Here is a 15,046-nt window from a genome sequence, read left to right on the forward strand (position 1 = left end):
GCCCGTTTATTGCAAACCCTCAATCACGAAAACCTTCGAGCCCAGTTTCCTGCCCGAGAGCTTTGCGGTCGCTGCGACGTTGCCTTGTTAAAACACGCATAATGGACCACGTTGTTGTCTGGAAGAACCGACACCACGCTTCGCCCCAGTCTCTTGTGGCAAGCGCCACATAGCCGCTCTTCAGTAATCGTCACCCTTCTGTTGCGCCCGCCCTGTCCGCCGGGTATGCCGTCGCCAAGGAGCAGGAGCGCCTGCGTCGATACCAGTTCCGTGTCTCTCAGCCGAGCTACGATGCGCGACTCGTTCACGACGCTGTTAGCAGACCGAATTCTGCCACGGAAGTATGACTCGAGATCGCGAACAGGAAGGTCGTCGGGAATCAGGGAGAGAGTTGATGCTGCCGGTAGACGCGATCCGTGCCTCGACAATAGCTCGAGAGCCGGGTCATGTGCTGGTTTGTGGGGTGACGGTGGGGTCAAATACAGCGAAAGAAGGGTGTGGTAAATGGATGGAGCCGAATCCTCAGGATCATCCGCCGATGACGGGCGTCGTGACTGGTCTGGTGACGAAGGCCTAGAGTCTCTGGACTTATGTACGATATTACAATACCTGAAAAGAGCGATTAGCTACAGTCATATCTTACCAAGGATGCGGTACTCACTCTTCGGCTTTGGCGTAATTTTTCATCTTAAAGACGTAGATTTCCAGTGCCTGCTTGTGCGAGCCCATGTTGCTCAGCACTATGGCTTGAGCTTCGTAGAAAGCAGGATCTTCACCGTGTTAGTTGTTACTGCGACAAGCCATCGAGGGACATCAACTTACCGTCGCGAGGGATGAGGCTGAACGCCTTGCTAAGGCTGTACTGGCTGCTTGTCTTGAGGAACTGCACGAAACGATCCATCTCTGCGTCCCATTCATCGTCGCGTTTCTTCTCCTTCAAATGCTTGATAAAGAGCTCGACAAGACGGTTGTGGAAATCTGGAGTTGACTCGTCAAGCTCGGAGATGATGTGCTCCAGGTACTGCACCTCCAATCCTGGATCGATCCCGCCCAGGAAGCGAGCGATCCGGCCACGAGGTAATGTCTCGGCATTTTCAGAGTCTGCGATAAACACTTCCATGGCCAATTTGGGATCCGCTCTCAGAGTCCATTCCGAGTATTGCAAGATGAGATCGATCTCAGACGGCGGCAGTGTCTGAAGATAGATGACTGTCCTTTGAGGCCCATGCAAGCCCGGGGCAGCCTCATCAGGTGTCTCGGCAGTTCCAAAGCGCTTAAGAAGCTCAAGTGCCTGAGAGTGAAGCTTCTTGCCGCTGAAGAAATCAACCAACTCGTTGTATCGGCTGTGTGAAAGCAGTGCTTCGTTGACCACGTCTGGATCGCAAAAGTTCGGGAGGCGGAAAAGGGGCCCAGCTAGAGCAGGCCTGGTCATCATGTAAGTCCGGAACAAAGCGGTGTCTACAATTCGCGACGTCCTCCGGATCTCTCCCTCTAGCTGGCTCCCCGATTCGTCGTCATGCGAGCCAGACATGAAGCTCTTCATGGTCTCTTCGTTGGAGCCATTGGTATCTGTCCGTTTCAGCTTGCCGGTGCTCGGGTCGATGACCCTTTGTAGACGCGTTCTTGTCCCGACAAGATAACCAGCTAAAGATGTAACGGCAGCTAAGAGCTCCTCGCCCTCAAGCGGCAGGTTCTCGGTGGCTTTGCTTCTGATGCTCCCAGTCTCTTCGACATCTATTGTGTCTTTCTTGGATATGATCGAGGCAGCATCTGGCTGCACCGTCTTGCGGGCACCCATGAATAACTTGGCAAAGCCAACGCCTCCTTTTGCCGGGGATACGGGTGTTTCCGCTGCATCTTCCTTGGGCTTGTCTCCATTTGTTTTCTGCTGCGGTTCCTCCTCACTCTCTTTCTCATCGCTACCAGATTCATCCGGTTGCGCTCCGTGCGCCCAAGCAGACATCTCTCCGGCGATGGATGGTGGGAAAAGCTTGAGAACTCGCTCAGGTGGTGCGTGAACATCGTCCTCATTGAAAAGATCCATGGAGTCGTAAAACTTCTTTTGCTTGAAAAGCATCTCAGCCTTGAGCATTTTGACCTCTCGGAGAGTCTCCTTCTTGTTTCGGAGGAGGGCGTCCTCAAGCATGTTAAGGATGCTGACGGCCTCGTCGTATTTGCCCTTTTCGACCAGCTCGTCGATTTGTGAATCGTAGTCGGTAGCCCCCATTTTCCAAACACATCGGTCGCTGGAGATGTGGAACCCCTTACCCGCGTGAGCGAGACTGACATTAGGTGGCGGAAAGTGAAGTTGCGCCGCCCCTGGAAGGGGTATGGTCTGCAACAGGTGCAACGTCTCTGGATTCCTGACTTCAAGCGAGCCTTTTGACGGAGCTTGCAAAGCCAGGATGTATGGGTATGAGTAACCGATCTGCTCAGGAGCAGCTTGCCAAGGAATCTGTCGTTTTTCAACCGGCTTTCCTTCGTCCGTAATGAACATGGAGTTGATGTCTTTGGCCAACAGCAGCTCGCCTTCGGCAAGCTTCGCGGCGAGCGGCTTGGGCATGTATCCTCCGAGGCCCATATAGCCCATTCCAGCGCTGCTCACCGCTCCGAAACGACTAGCCTGCCCGCCTGATGCCGCAGAGCCTGGGCTGTTGATATCCTCGACCTCATGGGTGACTACGTCGACCAAAACGTATCCCGCGTTCATTCCGCATACGATCTTTGTCGCGCTGGCCCATGTGACGGTTCGTATCGATTCCGGTAATGTAACTTCCCCAACGTCGGCGCTCAGCTCGCTTTCATGCCAGCTCCATAGTAGCAATCGACGACGGACAGCCACCGCCAGGCGACTTATAATCTCTGGTATTCCGGTTGCTGCATCTTTCACGATGTTTGATGTGACGGCAAAGCAGGTGGCGTTCTTCGTTCGCGATAGAGTCTCTAGAGGCTCATAGGTTCCGAGGTCGTGGAGGGATACGTAGTAGTTCGACAACGAGACAAGAGTGTTGGCTTCTTTGATTACGGCGAGCTGCTCAATCGCCCTGTTCGAGAACTTTTCTACCTCGCGCAGTAGGTCTGTAGGTTTCTTCGGCTGTTCTGTCGTCGTGTTGGTCTCGGTTGCGTCTTGCGAACCCGCCGTGGTAGGTTGAGAGGAGCCATTGGCCTGGGTCGGCGACGGAGGCGGTAGCTCGTTGAGACGGTAGATGCGAAGAGCTCCGCTGTTGAGGCCTACGAAAACACGATCGCCTACGTCAATTTATTAGATGAAGATGTCACAGTGAGATTATGCGACTCGAGAGGAGCGCACCATGCGCGAGGATTGTCTCAATCTTGGACTTATCCCGTTGCTTAAGCTCTATGATCGGCCGAGCTGTGAATGCCGAAAGCATGGCGACTGCCAGCTCACCGAGCGGATATGTTGTGTGTTTACTATATCCTCATTAGAAGGGTAGTTTGTAGAGAGAGCGCCAGGTCTGTCACAATAGAGCCTCAAGATGCGATCATGACGGCGCGCGTGTGTGTGAGTGAGAGATTGTTGAGCTCCAGGTATCGGTTCGGGTATGGCTGGGCGAAAGTGCGCCGTCTGGCGGTACGTCAGGGCGAAGACTCCACAAGGGAGCCGATGACCTCTTTCTCTGCCCAATCCGGACTAGTGCCACTGCCACCCTCCCACCTGGAGCAACCTGTCTCCACCTCCTTCAACCTATGCTGTTTACAGCATCTGATTGGTTGGCGGGCTTGCCGGGGTTCGCAGAGCATGTTGGCGTCACATGCATAGAAGCTTACTTTTAACATCATTTCACCTTCTCTACGTCAGAATCTCACGTCTTTCCTCTTGAATATCATAGTTATCAGCTGAAGTTCAGGTATTTAGCAGAGAACTGCAAAGTTATCCGGATCCTTGCCTGAGTAAACGCTTCGCAGTACCATTCTATCGCTTACTCCAGTCTACCTTACATACAAAATAAGAGCAATAAAAGCTATCAAACAGAAACCAGGGAAAAGCCAAGTATAATATGTAAACCGGTGTCTATGTTCCAACCGCAGGCTTCCCTTTGGAGATCCTTTGGATTTACGCCCTTTTTGAAACAAATCGAAGGAAACGCAGCCCAGCATTCTCTTCTTTCAGACATACGATACAGAAATCAATGACCAAATGCGTGTACGTAGCGGTCACGTAAAGACAAGACCTTAGTCCAACCCAGCGACCCTCATGAGGCCATATCCCAAGGACACGACGACAACCAATGTGAGAATACTGCTGGGCACACCTCGGCTGATGAAATGTTTTACTTGGAGGTATCTCTGACCAGTCGGGTCTTCCTTCATAATGGCAGCTGGATCGTTGGTCAGTAATCTGCCGATATTGGGAACGTTGAAGAAACTTACTCATGTTGGGGAAACCACTTGTTGGCAAACCCATAGCGGCACTGCACATCAAAACACCACCCATGACCAACAGATTCGGGTGGGGTTCGTCCATGTTGGAGCCAACGTCAAACACCAGCGGCAGGATGATCAAAGCTGCGACTGTATGGCTGATGAATGTGGCGATGACGAGAATAAGGGCTGAGAAGACGACAAGGACGACGTAGAGACTCATGCCCTCGACCTCCTTGGTAACGACGCCAGCAACCGTGTGCAGAAGACCAGATGACTTGACGGCTTTGCCCAGAGACAAACCTCCGGCAGCCAGAATTATGATGGTCCACGGGAAGTTGTTGAAGTCCTCCTTGGTCAAGATACCAATACCAAAGAAGAGGACGATGGGGATGATGGCAATGACACCCATGTCACCAAAGATGGACTCCATCTGGTGGCTACCGCACCACAGGCCAATGGTGATGAGCGTGACGATGGAGACGAACCATTGGATACCTGTGAACTTTTCCTTCACAGGGCGGATCGGAGCAATGGTGGTTCCCTTGCTCGGTTGGAACGTAACCAACAGCAAGATCCAGATGAGGAGCAGCGAGACGATGCCGACAGGAATAACAATGAAGAACCACTGGATCCAGGTAGGCGCGGGCTTCATGATACCAATAGCGACAACATTCTGCGGCGAGGCAATAGGGGATAGCATGCCACCGATGTTGGAGGCGAGCGCAATTCCCATGATGACAGCCTTAGACATGTTTGACTCTGAGGGCAGCGTTCGCAACATCGGCTGCGGCACAAGTCAGCGATAATTCCCACAAGTAAGGGGGTGAGGGAAAACTAACCTCAATGATGGAGAAGCAAAGAACTGGTGCGGCGACATTGCTGATCAACATGCTGGCAAATGCCGCCACGAGCATGTTGGCAATGAGTACAGTGCGCGGAGTGGTTCCGGCCTTGCTAAGGACAAAAGTCGCGAGCCGCTTGTCAATCTTGCACTTGGAGAGAGCCGCGGCCAGGGTGAATCCACCGAGCAGAAGCATGATGACAGGTGTCCACATGGCCGAGAAGATGTAGGCTGTGGTGGCCTTGGCATCAAGCCTTCTGTAGGGCTTTTCTTCAGAGCGAACGACAGTCAAAACGACGCAGAGGAAGGGTATCATAAGCGACGTAACGAACAACGGGATGGCCTATCTTGAGGTTAGCATCGACCATTTGCATTCGATCCAGAGAGAACTCACCTCTGTAGCCCAAAGGATGCTGACAAACACAAGCAACGCCAAGCAGTTCTGTTGCTCTGGCTTCTCCATGATGGGAAGGAAAAGGAGAAGGAGGAAAACGCCTAGAGCGATCAGGAGAGTGAGCAGAGGCGTGTTGGCAACCCACGTGGGCACGACAAAACGGCCCACGGGAGTAACCACCTCCTTGGTGATTGGGGCAAGCTCATCATCGCCCTGCAACCGCCTGGATCCCGTCGCTCCATCCCTTCCCAGAAGCCCTCTGCCCAAGCTCGCAGCCTCTGCGCGACGCTCCATACCAATCATGTCTCGCCAGACAGTGTTACGCTCCCAAACAACGTGTTCGCGGAGGTGAGATCTCAGGTCTCGCTTGGCGAGTCCCTCGTCGCCTTGAGTCACTATCTCGGCGTACGCCTTTTCCATCTTGGAGATGTTCTCCTCGATACTCTTGATGTTTTCCGACTTGAATGGGTATGCGGAGTCGATGTTGGCAGTCATGTACTTGACCCGCAGCTCCTTGTCGAGAATCTTGTCGAATTTCTTCAAGACCTTTCTGAAACCCGTCCGGTTCAGTTGCACATACGACTTGAGCTCGCAGAGCGAGACGTAGAGGCTGATGATGCGCTTCTTGAGCATGATGCCCGAAGAGTAGAGGAAGGTCTGGTCCGGGATCTCGTCGTTCGCCGTGCTGTACCGCCGCAGCGATCTTCCCAGCGTCAGATCAGTTGAAGCAGTCATGTCAGTGACCGAGTGCCCCAGATTCGGGGCAGTCTTGCGTCTGCCACCGCCAAGGCTTGAGCGACTCTTCGTCAGGCCGGTGGTTTCATCATCGTCCTCGTCATCGTCACTATCCTCCATGTTGCCATCGATCGAGACGGAAGTTCTCCTGCCGTTGACCGAAAGTCCCGGCCGAGAGGCGCTGCCGAATGAACGTCTGGGTTCGCCATCATTTTCGTCGTCCTCTGAAGAGTGGTTGCCAACATCTCCCAATAATTGATTGACCTCGTCGAGAAGTTCGCCCTCTTTGGACACGTAGAAGGAGCAAATCTTCTCCAATTCTACACCGAGCGCACGGCTAAACACATCTTCGGGTTCTTCGTTTCGGATAAGAGGTCTTGATTCGGCGTCGCCTGAGGAGGTTTGGTGGACTGTCTTCTCGAGTTGGTAGATACTGCAACGCAGATCTAGTTAGCTACTTAGGTCTTCAGGACATGGCGCGGCCAGAGGTGGCATTGGGTACTCACAGCTTCTTTAGGTTGCTGTAGGCAATGTAATGACTGCTCCAGTCCGGAACAGCATTAAACTGGATGCTGTGTGAGAACTTCATATCGTCCTGCTCGTCGAGCCACCTTCTCTTCCAAAGTTTTTTCTCTTCTCGTCGGGCTTCGAGGTCCTTTGCGGCCTTCTGAGCGGAGATGTTTTTGTAGTCGGCAAGCTCGTAGCTCTCAGCCTGAGCAACGGTGGAGTTGCTGCTGCTGTTGGTGGAGCTCCCTCCCCGTTCCCGAAGGCCTGTAGAAGGTTTATCGAGGTCAATTAGGACTTGTGGGCTTGCAGTGCCTGCTTGGTGGGTAGAGGAGGGATTACGGAGATCTGCTGGGGGCGGTATGGTGGCAGAAGGGTCGCGTGCGACTTCTTATCGGGCGATTGGTATCGGTATCGCGAAGCTGGTTCAAAGGGTCGAAATGGTGTTTAAGCTACTTGAATAGCATCCCGCGATTTCCTGGTGGCTGCAACACGTGGGGAAAGCGTTGGTCGACCTATTTCCCAGCTTGATGTGCGAGCCGCGTGACGATATAATTGGTTTCATTTGGGATTAGCGTAATCCAGTTCCACGGGCTGCCGTCTCCCAAACGAATAGTGTCAATGTCATTGGTTCCTCGCCGCTCGGATGGAGCAGACAGATTGCTCCAGGTTTGCGCCATGGCTTATGTAAGGCAGTGACGTGACTCGCATATGCTTCTATGGAGATACTGGAGATAGGGCCATAACCGTTTCTTCCACTAACCTTCACAATGTACCTTACCGTGACCTTTCCCACTACCTTACCCGACTCTGAACACCCCTCCATCCTGATTTCTGTCGGCGAAAGTGAAATACCATTTGTTCGTTTTTAGACATCTACCTCCTTATCTACCCTTTCAAATCTCTCTAATGCCCAAAAAATATGTTTCGAGATCCAAAGTCTAACCAAGTCTAAACAAACATCCGTCGTTTATAAGAATATTCTTTCCAACGAAGCTGACTTCCAAGCATAAAAAGCTTCTCGCAAGGGTATCATTTGTTAAATGGTACAGATTCAACAAGTATCAATAATACACCACTTCTCACAATAAGTCCCGGAGTCTCACCCGGAATCGCTCGCAGTTGTACTGGAGCCAAACCACAAGTGGGATGGTGGAGACAGACGCGGCCGTGATGAGCCACTTGGCGCTACTGTTGCTGGTGAGAGATTCAAAAGCATGTTCTAAAAGCGGAAACAACGCTCCAGAGGGGTATCGTAAAAGTGCAAGCGACGCGCTCGACGCAACAGCGTGCTGCGGTGACAGGTCGATGATGTACACAGCCGAAGTCATCTACAACAAGTCTTAAGTCAGTCGTCGTTGGATCTCCTCGCAGGGGACCTCGGTTTCCGTGACCCCGATGCTCGGTCTCCGGCCAGATATCTGACTCTCTACAGAGTACTGGGACTGCAATATGGGAACTCACAGTGATGGCAAACAATCCACTGCCAATAAGGTAGTTTCCAAGCAGGGGCACCAAGTAGGACACCCCGGGCCTCGCAGCCAAGTTGTAGATGATCAGACCGACCACGACAAGGATGGATGCCAGGTTGAGAAGTGGGAGCCGGTGCTCGGGCAGCCTTTCACCGCCGCGTGCCAACCTCTTCACGACGACGTCGGTGAGGAACCCAAAGATGAGAAGGCCGGTGAACATGCCAACCCCCATGCCCGCGAATGCTAATCCTGCTTCTGCGGTGTTGAAGGAGTACACTGCCTTGTATGTCATCGGAACGTCAATGTACAACCACACCTGGAGGCCGTAGAAGAACGATGTTACCAGGATAGCCGGCAGGATGCTCGGCTCCAAAATGAGAGAGAATGGTCGGATCGCGGCCTTTAAGAGCAGCTTTCTGAGAGATTGCTTCGGAGCAATGGCTTTCTCTTCGCTCATTTCCATCTCGAGGTCGTCGAGACTGCCTGACACAGCGTACTTTCGCCGCAAGACCGGGAGATATGTCTCGCACATGAATCCATAAGTCAGGAGAGTGCTGATCAAGCCCTGTCTCACTTGTCAGCATGCTACCCAGGATTCACACACGTTGTTGGAAGTTCAAAGCTTAGCCCTTGGCCCTCGCCAGAGCCTACCAGGACACCCGTTTCTCTCCATTAAACAATACTCACGAAGAGGGTGTTATAGAGAAGATCGCTTACCATCACAGCAAGAAACCCAAAGCAACCTCTCCATCCCAAAGCCTGGGCAATCGCGCCCCCGAGGGCCGACCCAATCGCAGGACTGCAAACACTCCCAAACGCCATAACCGACATGGCGCGCGCACGCTTCTCCTTGGTCATGACATCCGTCGCTGTCCCAGTGCCCTGGGTAATCGGGCTCGCGCCGGCACATCCCGCCAGAAACCGGAAGACAATGAGCCACTCGGCCGACGGCGCGACCATGCAGGCCAAGTTGCACGCGAGCAGGACCACATTGCAGACCTGATAGACGGGCTTCTTGCCAAACGTCTCGCTCAGCGGCGCGAGGAGCAGCGGTCCGGCGGAGAAGCCGAGGACGTAGGCCGAAACTGTTAGGTCCGCTAGCGTGGGGTTGTCCTCGATCTTGAAGTCGCCAATCACCTGGTCCAACGCGGGGGTATAGACTGCAGAAGCCAAGGGTCTGGAGTGGGAAAAAGCGCCGTTGTCGTTAGCGTTTCTGGTCTTAGTTTTCTTCGCGGTAGCAGCGGCGCGAAAAGCTTCTTCCCAAGAACATGCGCCGCTGCATGTCAACCATGCGGGCAGGGTAGATTTAGCCAACTTACGTGACGCAGGTGATGAACGCTACCACCAAGACGTGCGTCCACTTCTTCCTAGACGACCACAAGACCGGGTCGAAGGGTTCACGCTTTTCCAGTTGGGACGTCTTTGGCGCGAGGCGTTGATCGGCAGTTGCTTCCACATCCTCATGCTCTTCCGTTAAGAAGCAGGTGACTTCCTCTGGGGTTTTGTCGTCCGAAGACCGCCATTCTGAACTCTCGACGGCTTGTTTTTCGGCAGGTTGCGAGCCTTGCACGGCGCCGAGCTGGTTTGATGGCATACTTTCTTTGCGTTGTTGGGCAGGGCGTTCGGACGTGACGTAGAGCCCCGTCAATGTCGCAAGAGTTTGCTGATCTTTTCCTTTTGACAATCGGCGATGGTTTGGCCGGGAAAGTATGCAAACTGGGTTCGGCCAGAATCTTGTATACGGCAGACTCAGGCAGGAGAAACACGATACGTTGTCACCGCTGCTCACTGCTTAGTCTACTCTATGCCGAATGTGAGAACATCGAAAAGGGGGATGGCAAGTAGGGAAAATCCCATCTCGCAGAGAGTCTGAACGACGTCCGGACTGTTCGGCTTCATGGAGGACCCTTGGCGTTGAGAGGCGTATCAGATTGGCCCCTCAGTGTTGCGTACGAACTTTAAATTCTAGCTTGTAAAGTGGTCTCATTATAGCAGCGTAGCATTGCATAAGTCGACCAAACATTGCGTCTGGTGCTTCACATGTCGAGTACAAATCTGGAGACCATGTCCTGGCCATCGTGTAACCCTCGAGGTGCGCGATGTCCCGCCGCCTCAACAGTAAGGGTTGTATAGCGCGCATTCATACTTTGGCTGACTACGCCGTACAGACTTTTTACTAGACTTGGATCTCTCGATCATGAAAGGAAACGTCAAACCGACCCCTCAGAAACGGCGGGTTTCTATCAGACGACGAAAGCTACCCTGATGCGGGGGATAGGAAACGGTGAGGCGGCAGTTGTAGTTGAGGTTCAGTAATCAAAACAATAAAGATGACACGATCTTCCACTACAAGAGGAAAGAAGTTGGCATATGCGTACTCACCACCAAACCAGCTCGACACTCTCTTCGTACGACGTTGCGACAACCTCAGAAGAGGTTCCGGGTGGAGATCGGCCTCCTTCCTAAAACGGAAACAAAAGTGATCCACTTCAGATATAGTGCTGGCCCGGGCTCTCCCCTCGGACTCTTGCCAAAGATGGACGCCCCAGAGAAAGTGCCAAACTCGGCTGAGCCGCCTGTTGGGGATGTGGACGTGGAAAAGAATTATGAAAAGAGCGACGATGGTAACAACGTCACGAGTACGCCAAAGCCGGACGAGATGCGGCCTAGATTCTTTGACGGGACGGCTACTCTCACCGTGGGAGGCCAAGTGGTTCTCATTCCCACGCCAAGCGCGGACCCCAGAGGTATGGTGATGATCTGCTTCTCTGATGTTAGTCTCAATCACTCGACTCACAACAAATGCAGACCCTCTCAATCTACCAAAATGGCACAAACAGCTCATCATAGGCATTATCGTCCTGTGTAAGTCACCGTGAACTTCAGAGGGAAATGACTTGACTCATACGAGATGCGTGTAGACGCAATATCCGGTCTGTGCCTCATCACCGCACTATCCGCACTCATTGTGTTCATCATGCCCGACTACCAACGTGATGGAATCACACCGGATCAGATCTCAAATCTCTTCACATTTCCAAACCTCTTCCTCGGTCTCGGAAATCTGGTGTCGATGCCGATCGCCGTAGCTATAGGCCGTCGCCCCGTCATCCTAGCATCCAACGTGCTACTCTTCCTGGCCGCTGTCCTCTGCGCAACGAACCGCAACTACTACTGGCACTTAGGCGGGCGTATGGTTGCAGCATTTGCTGCAGCTCAGTGCCAGGCATTGGCTCTTCTTATCCTACAGGTATGAGCTCTTTGGACAGCGAGTCTGGTGTGAGATGTTCTGACTCTGGTTTACTTCAGGATATCTACTTTCTCCATCAAAGGGCACGCGTATTTCAGATCTATGCCTCCGCCGAAGTCCTTCTCAACTCCAGTCTCGTAATCGCATCTTCGTACATGGCCGATGCTCTAGGCTGGAGATCTTGGTACTGGCTCTTCGCAGGCCTCTCTGGCCTAGCCATGGTTCTCACCTTCTTCTTCGTCCCCGAAACCGCATATGACCGACCCATCGAGGCGTTCATGGGAAGCCACCCGACCGACAGAAGCAACCTCTTACCAGCAGTACAAAACACCGGTCCTGGCACCATTACCAGAAGCCGCTCTCCCGGGCCAAAGTACGCAACAGTAGACGAGAGGCCTGCCGCCGACCTGGAACACTTTAAGGAACGCACCTTCACCTCGAACCTGCGCGTCTTCGTGCACAAGCCCACCTGGCCCCGATGTTGGCTCTGCCTGAAACAAATAGGCCAGGTCTTTCTATTCCCCCACGTCCTCTGGGTCGCCATAAACAACGGGCTCTTCCAAGGCATCGACGTCTCGATCCAGATGACGTACGCAGAAGTCCTCGTCAAACCCCCCTACAACTGGGCCAACACATCGGTATCCCTCATCCAGCTGGGCCAGGTCCTTATCGCAGTCCTCTGCGTGCCCCTCATCGGCTGGCTGAGCGACTACGTCATCCGCTCCTCGGCGCGTCGCAACCACGGCGTCCACGATCCGGAGAAGCGACTCATCGCCTGGATCCTGCCCATGGTGACGGCTCTGATCCTCACTGTACTGTACGGGTACGTGCTCAAGAACCCGGAGCGGTATCACTGGATGGCCATCGTCTCCGTCGTCGACGGCTACCTCATCGTGCTGATGGGCGTCAGCACGGTCGGGACGGCGTATCTCATCGATAGCCATCCGAGCTTCGCGGGCGCTATTCTCGTCGCGCTGCCGGTGACGCGTGGGTTAGTGGGCTTTGGGCTTAGCAAACACACGACGACGTACATTGCCAACATTGGGCCGGTCAAGACGTTTGGTATATATGCTGCGGTGAGTGCGGCATTCTGCTTGCTAGGGGTCGTCTTGTTCTTCAAGGGGAAGAGGGTGAGAAAACTTTGTGCCCAGATGACGCAGTGAATAAGGTCCGTGATACTACTGGGTAATGGAGGGAGTTCTACGAGACTCGGAGCCCTCTACTCCGTAGATGCTCGATACTTCATGTACATATTTGAAGTATGCTTTAGAGATCCGAGACAAGAGAAGCGCCTTGAATTTTTGGAGCGTTAAGAAGTACTCACTCGGGGCCACTCGATATGTGGTGATATCTCAAGCAATAGAATGTGAACACCGAAACTGAAATAGAATCTTTGGAACTCTTGAAAGCAGTGTGTCTGAATCAACAAGTCTGGCTATTGGCATGCTCCGAGACAGTGCATGCCTTCTTCCACCTAGGATTCTGAGGTGGATCAACTGGTGTGTTTGCCGATACGAAGGGGAGAATCGTGTAGCAGAACATATCGATACACTTGTACCGCTGGTCATGGGTGCAGGAACTCTTGATTCAAAGGAACTCCATTTCCATCTTCCTTGGGCAGATATGGCCTTTCAGTCATTGATGCACTCTTGGTTGGCAGAGGCTGTATGGTCCTTCGTGTCAGAACATGCTTCATGTTCTCGTCTAGACCATTCGGTGACAGCGTCTCCCTGATGAGCGACTGAGGACCTATCGGCCAGATTGCTCATCGCAATATATGGTCCGTAGGACACTATTTTCATCCTCCGGCTTTGCGCCATCAATGCTGACCTGTGTGATGAGTAACGGAACGAAAGGCACAAACCACAGGAGAGAATGCCTCAGAGCAGAGACGACTGCAATGCGATACTTTGGAGGATCTTGCATAAAAACAGACCAATAAAGTCATCGTGGATTACAGCCATTGTTGGATGGTGCTCTGTAAACCGATGGGATATGGTAGACGCTTGCGGAGACATAGCTGAGTCAGCACTTTCCCTTAGTCATCAGCCTTATTTTCTGCGGGGAGATTGTTGACATAGCAACGCGCTGCATAAACAGCTAAAGATTACGACCACAACCAATTTATCCCACCATTGCCTGCTTTCCTGCCACACGTCACATGCAATTACGATATTCACAGTAAACCCGGCATCAATCACAGACGGCCGCAACTTCTCAGCAAAACCGAACAGCGAAATCGCCACCCCGAAACAAAACCACTCATCATGTCTTCCGCATTTCGAGAATCGTCGCTGTCCGCCAGCATCAACCGCCAGTCGCTCATGGCGACCCCGTCCGTCGCCGAGACGCTGCCAAACGCCAACTTTGGCTTCGAAGAACTTCGCGATCGTATGACCAAGTTCACCTCAAAGTTTGACGCCTTTATCGAACAGGGTCGCAAGCGCGTTTTGGAGGAGCGAAACGAATTCCGCATGAACGTGGCAGAACTACAAGGTGCGTCGGCGGGAAGGGAAGGAGAGCACTCTGAATTGGACTCGAGACATGATAAGGCGGCGAATCGGGGAAGAAGAATAAATGCTAACATATCCTGTGACCCGCAGAGGACCAGCGCATGAAGAAGAAGGACATTGAAATCCTCCAACTCAAGACGAGCACCCACCAACAAACCGTAGCCAAAGAAAAGGCCGAGACGCGCGAGATGCAGGCAGCGATCGCGCAGCTCTCGGAAGAGCGCGACAAGCACCTGGCGACGCGGGACGCGCTCAAGAAGCAAATCGAGGAGACGCAAAAAGAGATTGACGCCCGGCTGGCGGCGCAGCGGGCGCACGCGAAGCAGCTCGAGGCGCAGTCGCGCTTCAACGTGCCCGAGCTCGAGTTCTGGCAGCAGAACCTGGGTTTGCGGATCGAGGGCGCGGGCAAGGACGACCGGCTCAAGTTTGTGTACACGTACGTCGACGACCAGGACTGGGAGCGGGAGGCGTGGTTCGAGCTCAACACGGCGAGCCGGGACTACGACGTAAGGCACTGCCGGCCCAAGCTGGAGCGGGAGAGGGTGGAGCGGGTGCTGGACCAGCTTAACGAGACGAGGGAGCTGGCGGTGCTGCTCAAGGGGATGCGCGAGTTGTTCGTGGAGGCGATGAAGGCTTGATGGAGAAGAGGGGGGGGAGGCTCCGGGTCTCTGTTTACTGACGAGGCTGATGATCACGATGACAGTTTTCTTTTCGTTCTTCTTTCTTTTCTTTCAATGGATACCCACTTTGGCGCAGGTTTACGTGTTACACCTATCTACAGGCCTATTGCAAGTATGGAGCAGTCCCGAAGCAGCATTGCATGTGATATGTTTCGCGAGTCTGGAACGCACTTGTCGTTCTCGATCATTGGGGTCTCTTTGTCGATGACTATCCAACATGTGAAATCGGGAAAACAGCGCTCGAGGAGAGTGATTCTTGTGGTGGCGCATG

The 15,046-nt window shown here is 53.2% G+C and overlaps 5 protein-coding genes across 5 annotated transcripts; 2 read left to right on the top strand and 3 right to left on the bottom strand.

The window, feature by feature from the left end:
* Nucleotides 1-23: 23 nt before the first annotated feature.
* Nucleotides 24-3,392, bottom strand: CTAM01_03404 (vacuolar sorting protein 39 domain 1; the record flags this gene model as incomplete). Its single annotated transcript, XM_060519440.1, has 4 exons — nucleotides 24-609; nucleotides 662-770; nucleotides 823-3,249; nucleotides 3,311-3,392. The coding sequence occupies 4 exons, from the start codon at nucleotides 3,390-3,392 to the stop codon at nucleotides 24-26; spliced, it is 3,204 nt and encodes a 1,067-aa protein (XP_060385646.1).
* Nucleotides 3,393-4,194: 802 nt separating this feature from the next.
* CTAM01_03405 (SPX domain-containing protein) lies at nucleotides 4,195-7,425 on the bottom strand (the record flags this gene model as incomplete). Its single annotated transcript, XM_060519441.1, has 6 exons — nucleotides 4,195-4,340; nucleotides 4,393-5,170; nucleotides 5,226-5,570; nucleotides 5,622-6,789; nucleotides 6,863-7,127; nucleotides 7,317-7,425. 6 exons carry the CDS (start codon nucleotides 7,423-7,425, stop codon nucleotides 4,195-4,197), a joined length of 2,811 nt encoding a protein of 936 aa, XP_060385647.1.
* Nucleotides 7,426-7,942: 517 nt separating this feature from the next.
* Nucleotides 7,943-9,926, bottom strand: CTAM01_03406 (uncharacterized protein; the record flags this gene model as incomplete). The annotated part of the gene is made up of 4 exons (XM_060519442.1): nucleotides 7,943-8,191; nucleotides 8,325-8,897; nucleotides 9,050-9,509; nucleotides 9,652-9,926. The coding sequence occupies 4 exons, from the start codon at nucleotides 9,924-9,926 to the stop codon at nucleotides 7,943-7,945; spliced, it is 1,557 nt and encodes a 518-aa protein (XP_060385648.1).
* A 942-nt stretch (nucleotides 9,927-10,868) lies between these two features.
* On the top strand, nucleotides 10,869-12,745 carry CTAM01_03407 (uncharacterized protein; the record flags this gene model as incomplete). The annotated part of the gene is made up of 4 exons (XM_060519443.1): nucleotides 10,869-11,079; nucleotides 11,141-11,197; nucleotides 11,254-11,582; nucleotides 11,642-12,745. The coding sequence occupies 4 exons, from the start codon at nucleotides 10,869-10,871 to the stop codon at nucleotides 12,743-12,745; spliced, it is 1,701 nt and encodes a 566-aa protein (XP_060385649.1).
* A 1,104-nt stretch (nucleotides 12,746-13,849) lies between these two features.
* On the top strand, nucleotides 13,850-14,733 carry CTAM01_03408 (chromosome segregation protein; the record flags this gene model as incomplete). The annotated part of the gene is made up of 2 exons (XM_060519444.1): nucleotides 13,850-14,078; nucleotides 14,186-14,733. The coding sequence occupies 2 exons, from the start codon at nucleotides 13,850-13,852 to the stop codon at nucleotides 14,731-14,733; spliced, it is 777 nt and encodes a 258-aa protein (XP_060385650.1).
* Nucleotides 14,734-15,046: the final 313 nt, after the last annotated feature.

The sequence above is a fragment of the Colletotrichum tamarilloi genome, assembly GCF_030869305.1.
Source record: "Colletotrichum tamarilloi strain Tom-12 chromosome Unknown Scaffold_8.1, whole genome shotgun sequence".
Classification (NCBI taxonomy): Eukaryota; Fungi; Ascomycota; class Sordariomycetes; order Glomerellales; family Glomerellaceae; genus Colletotrichum; species Colletotrichum tamarilloi.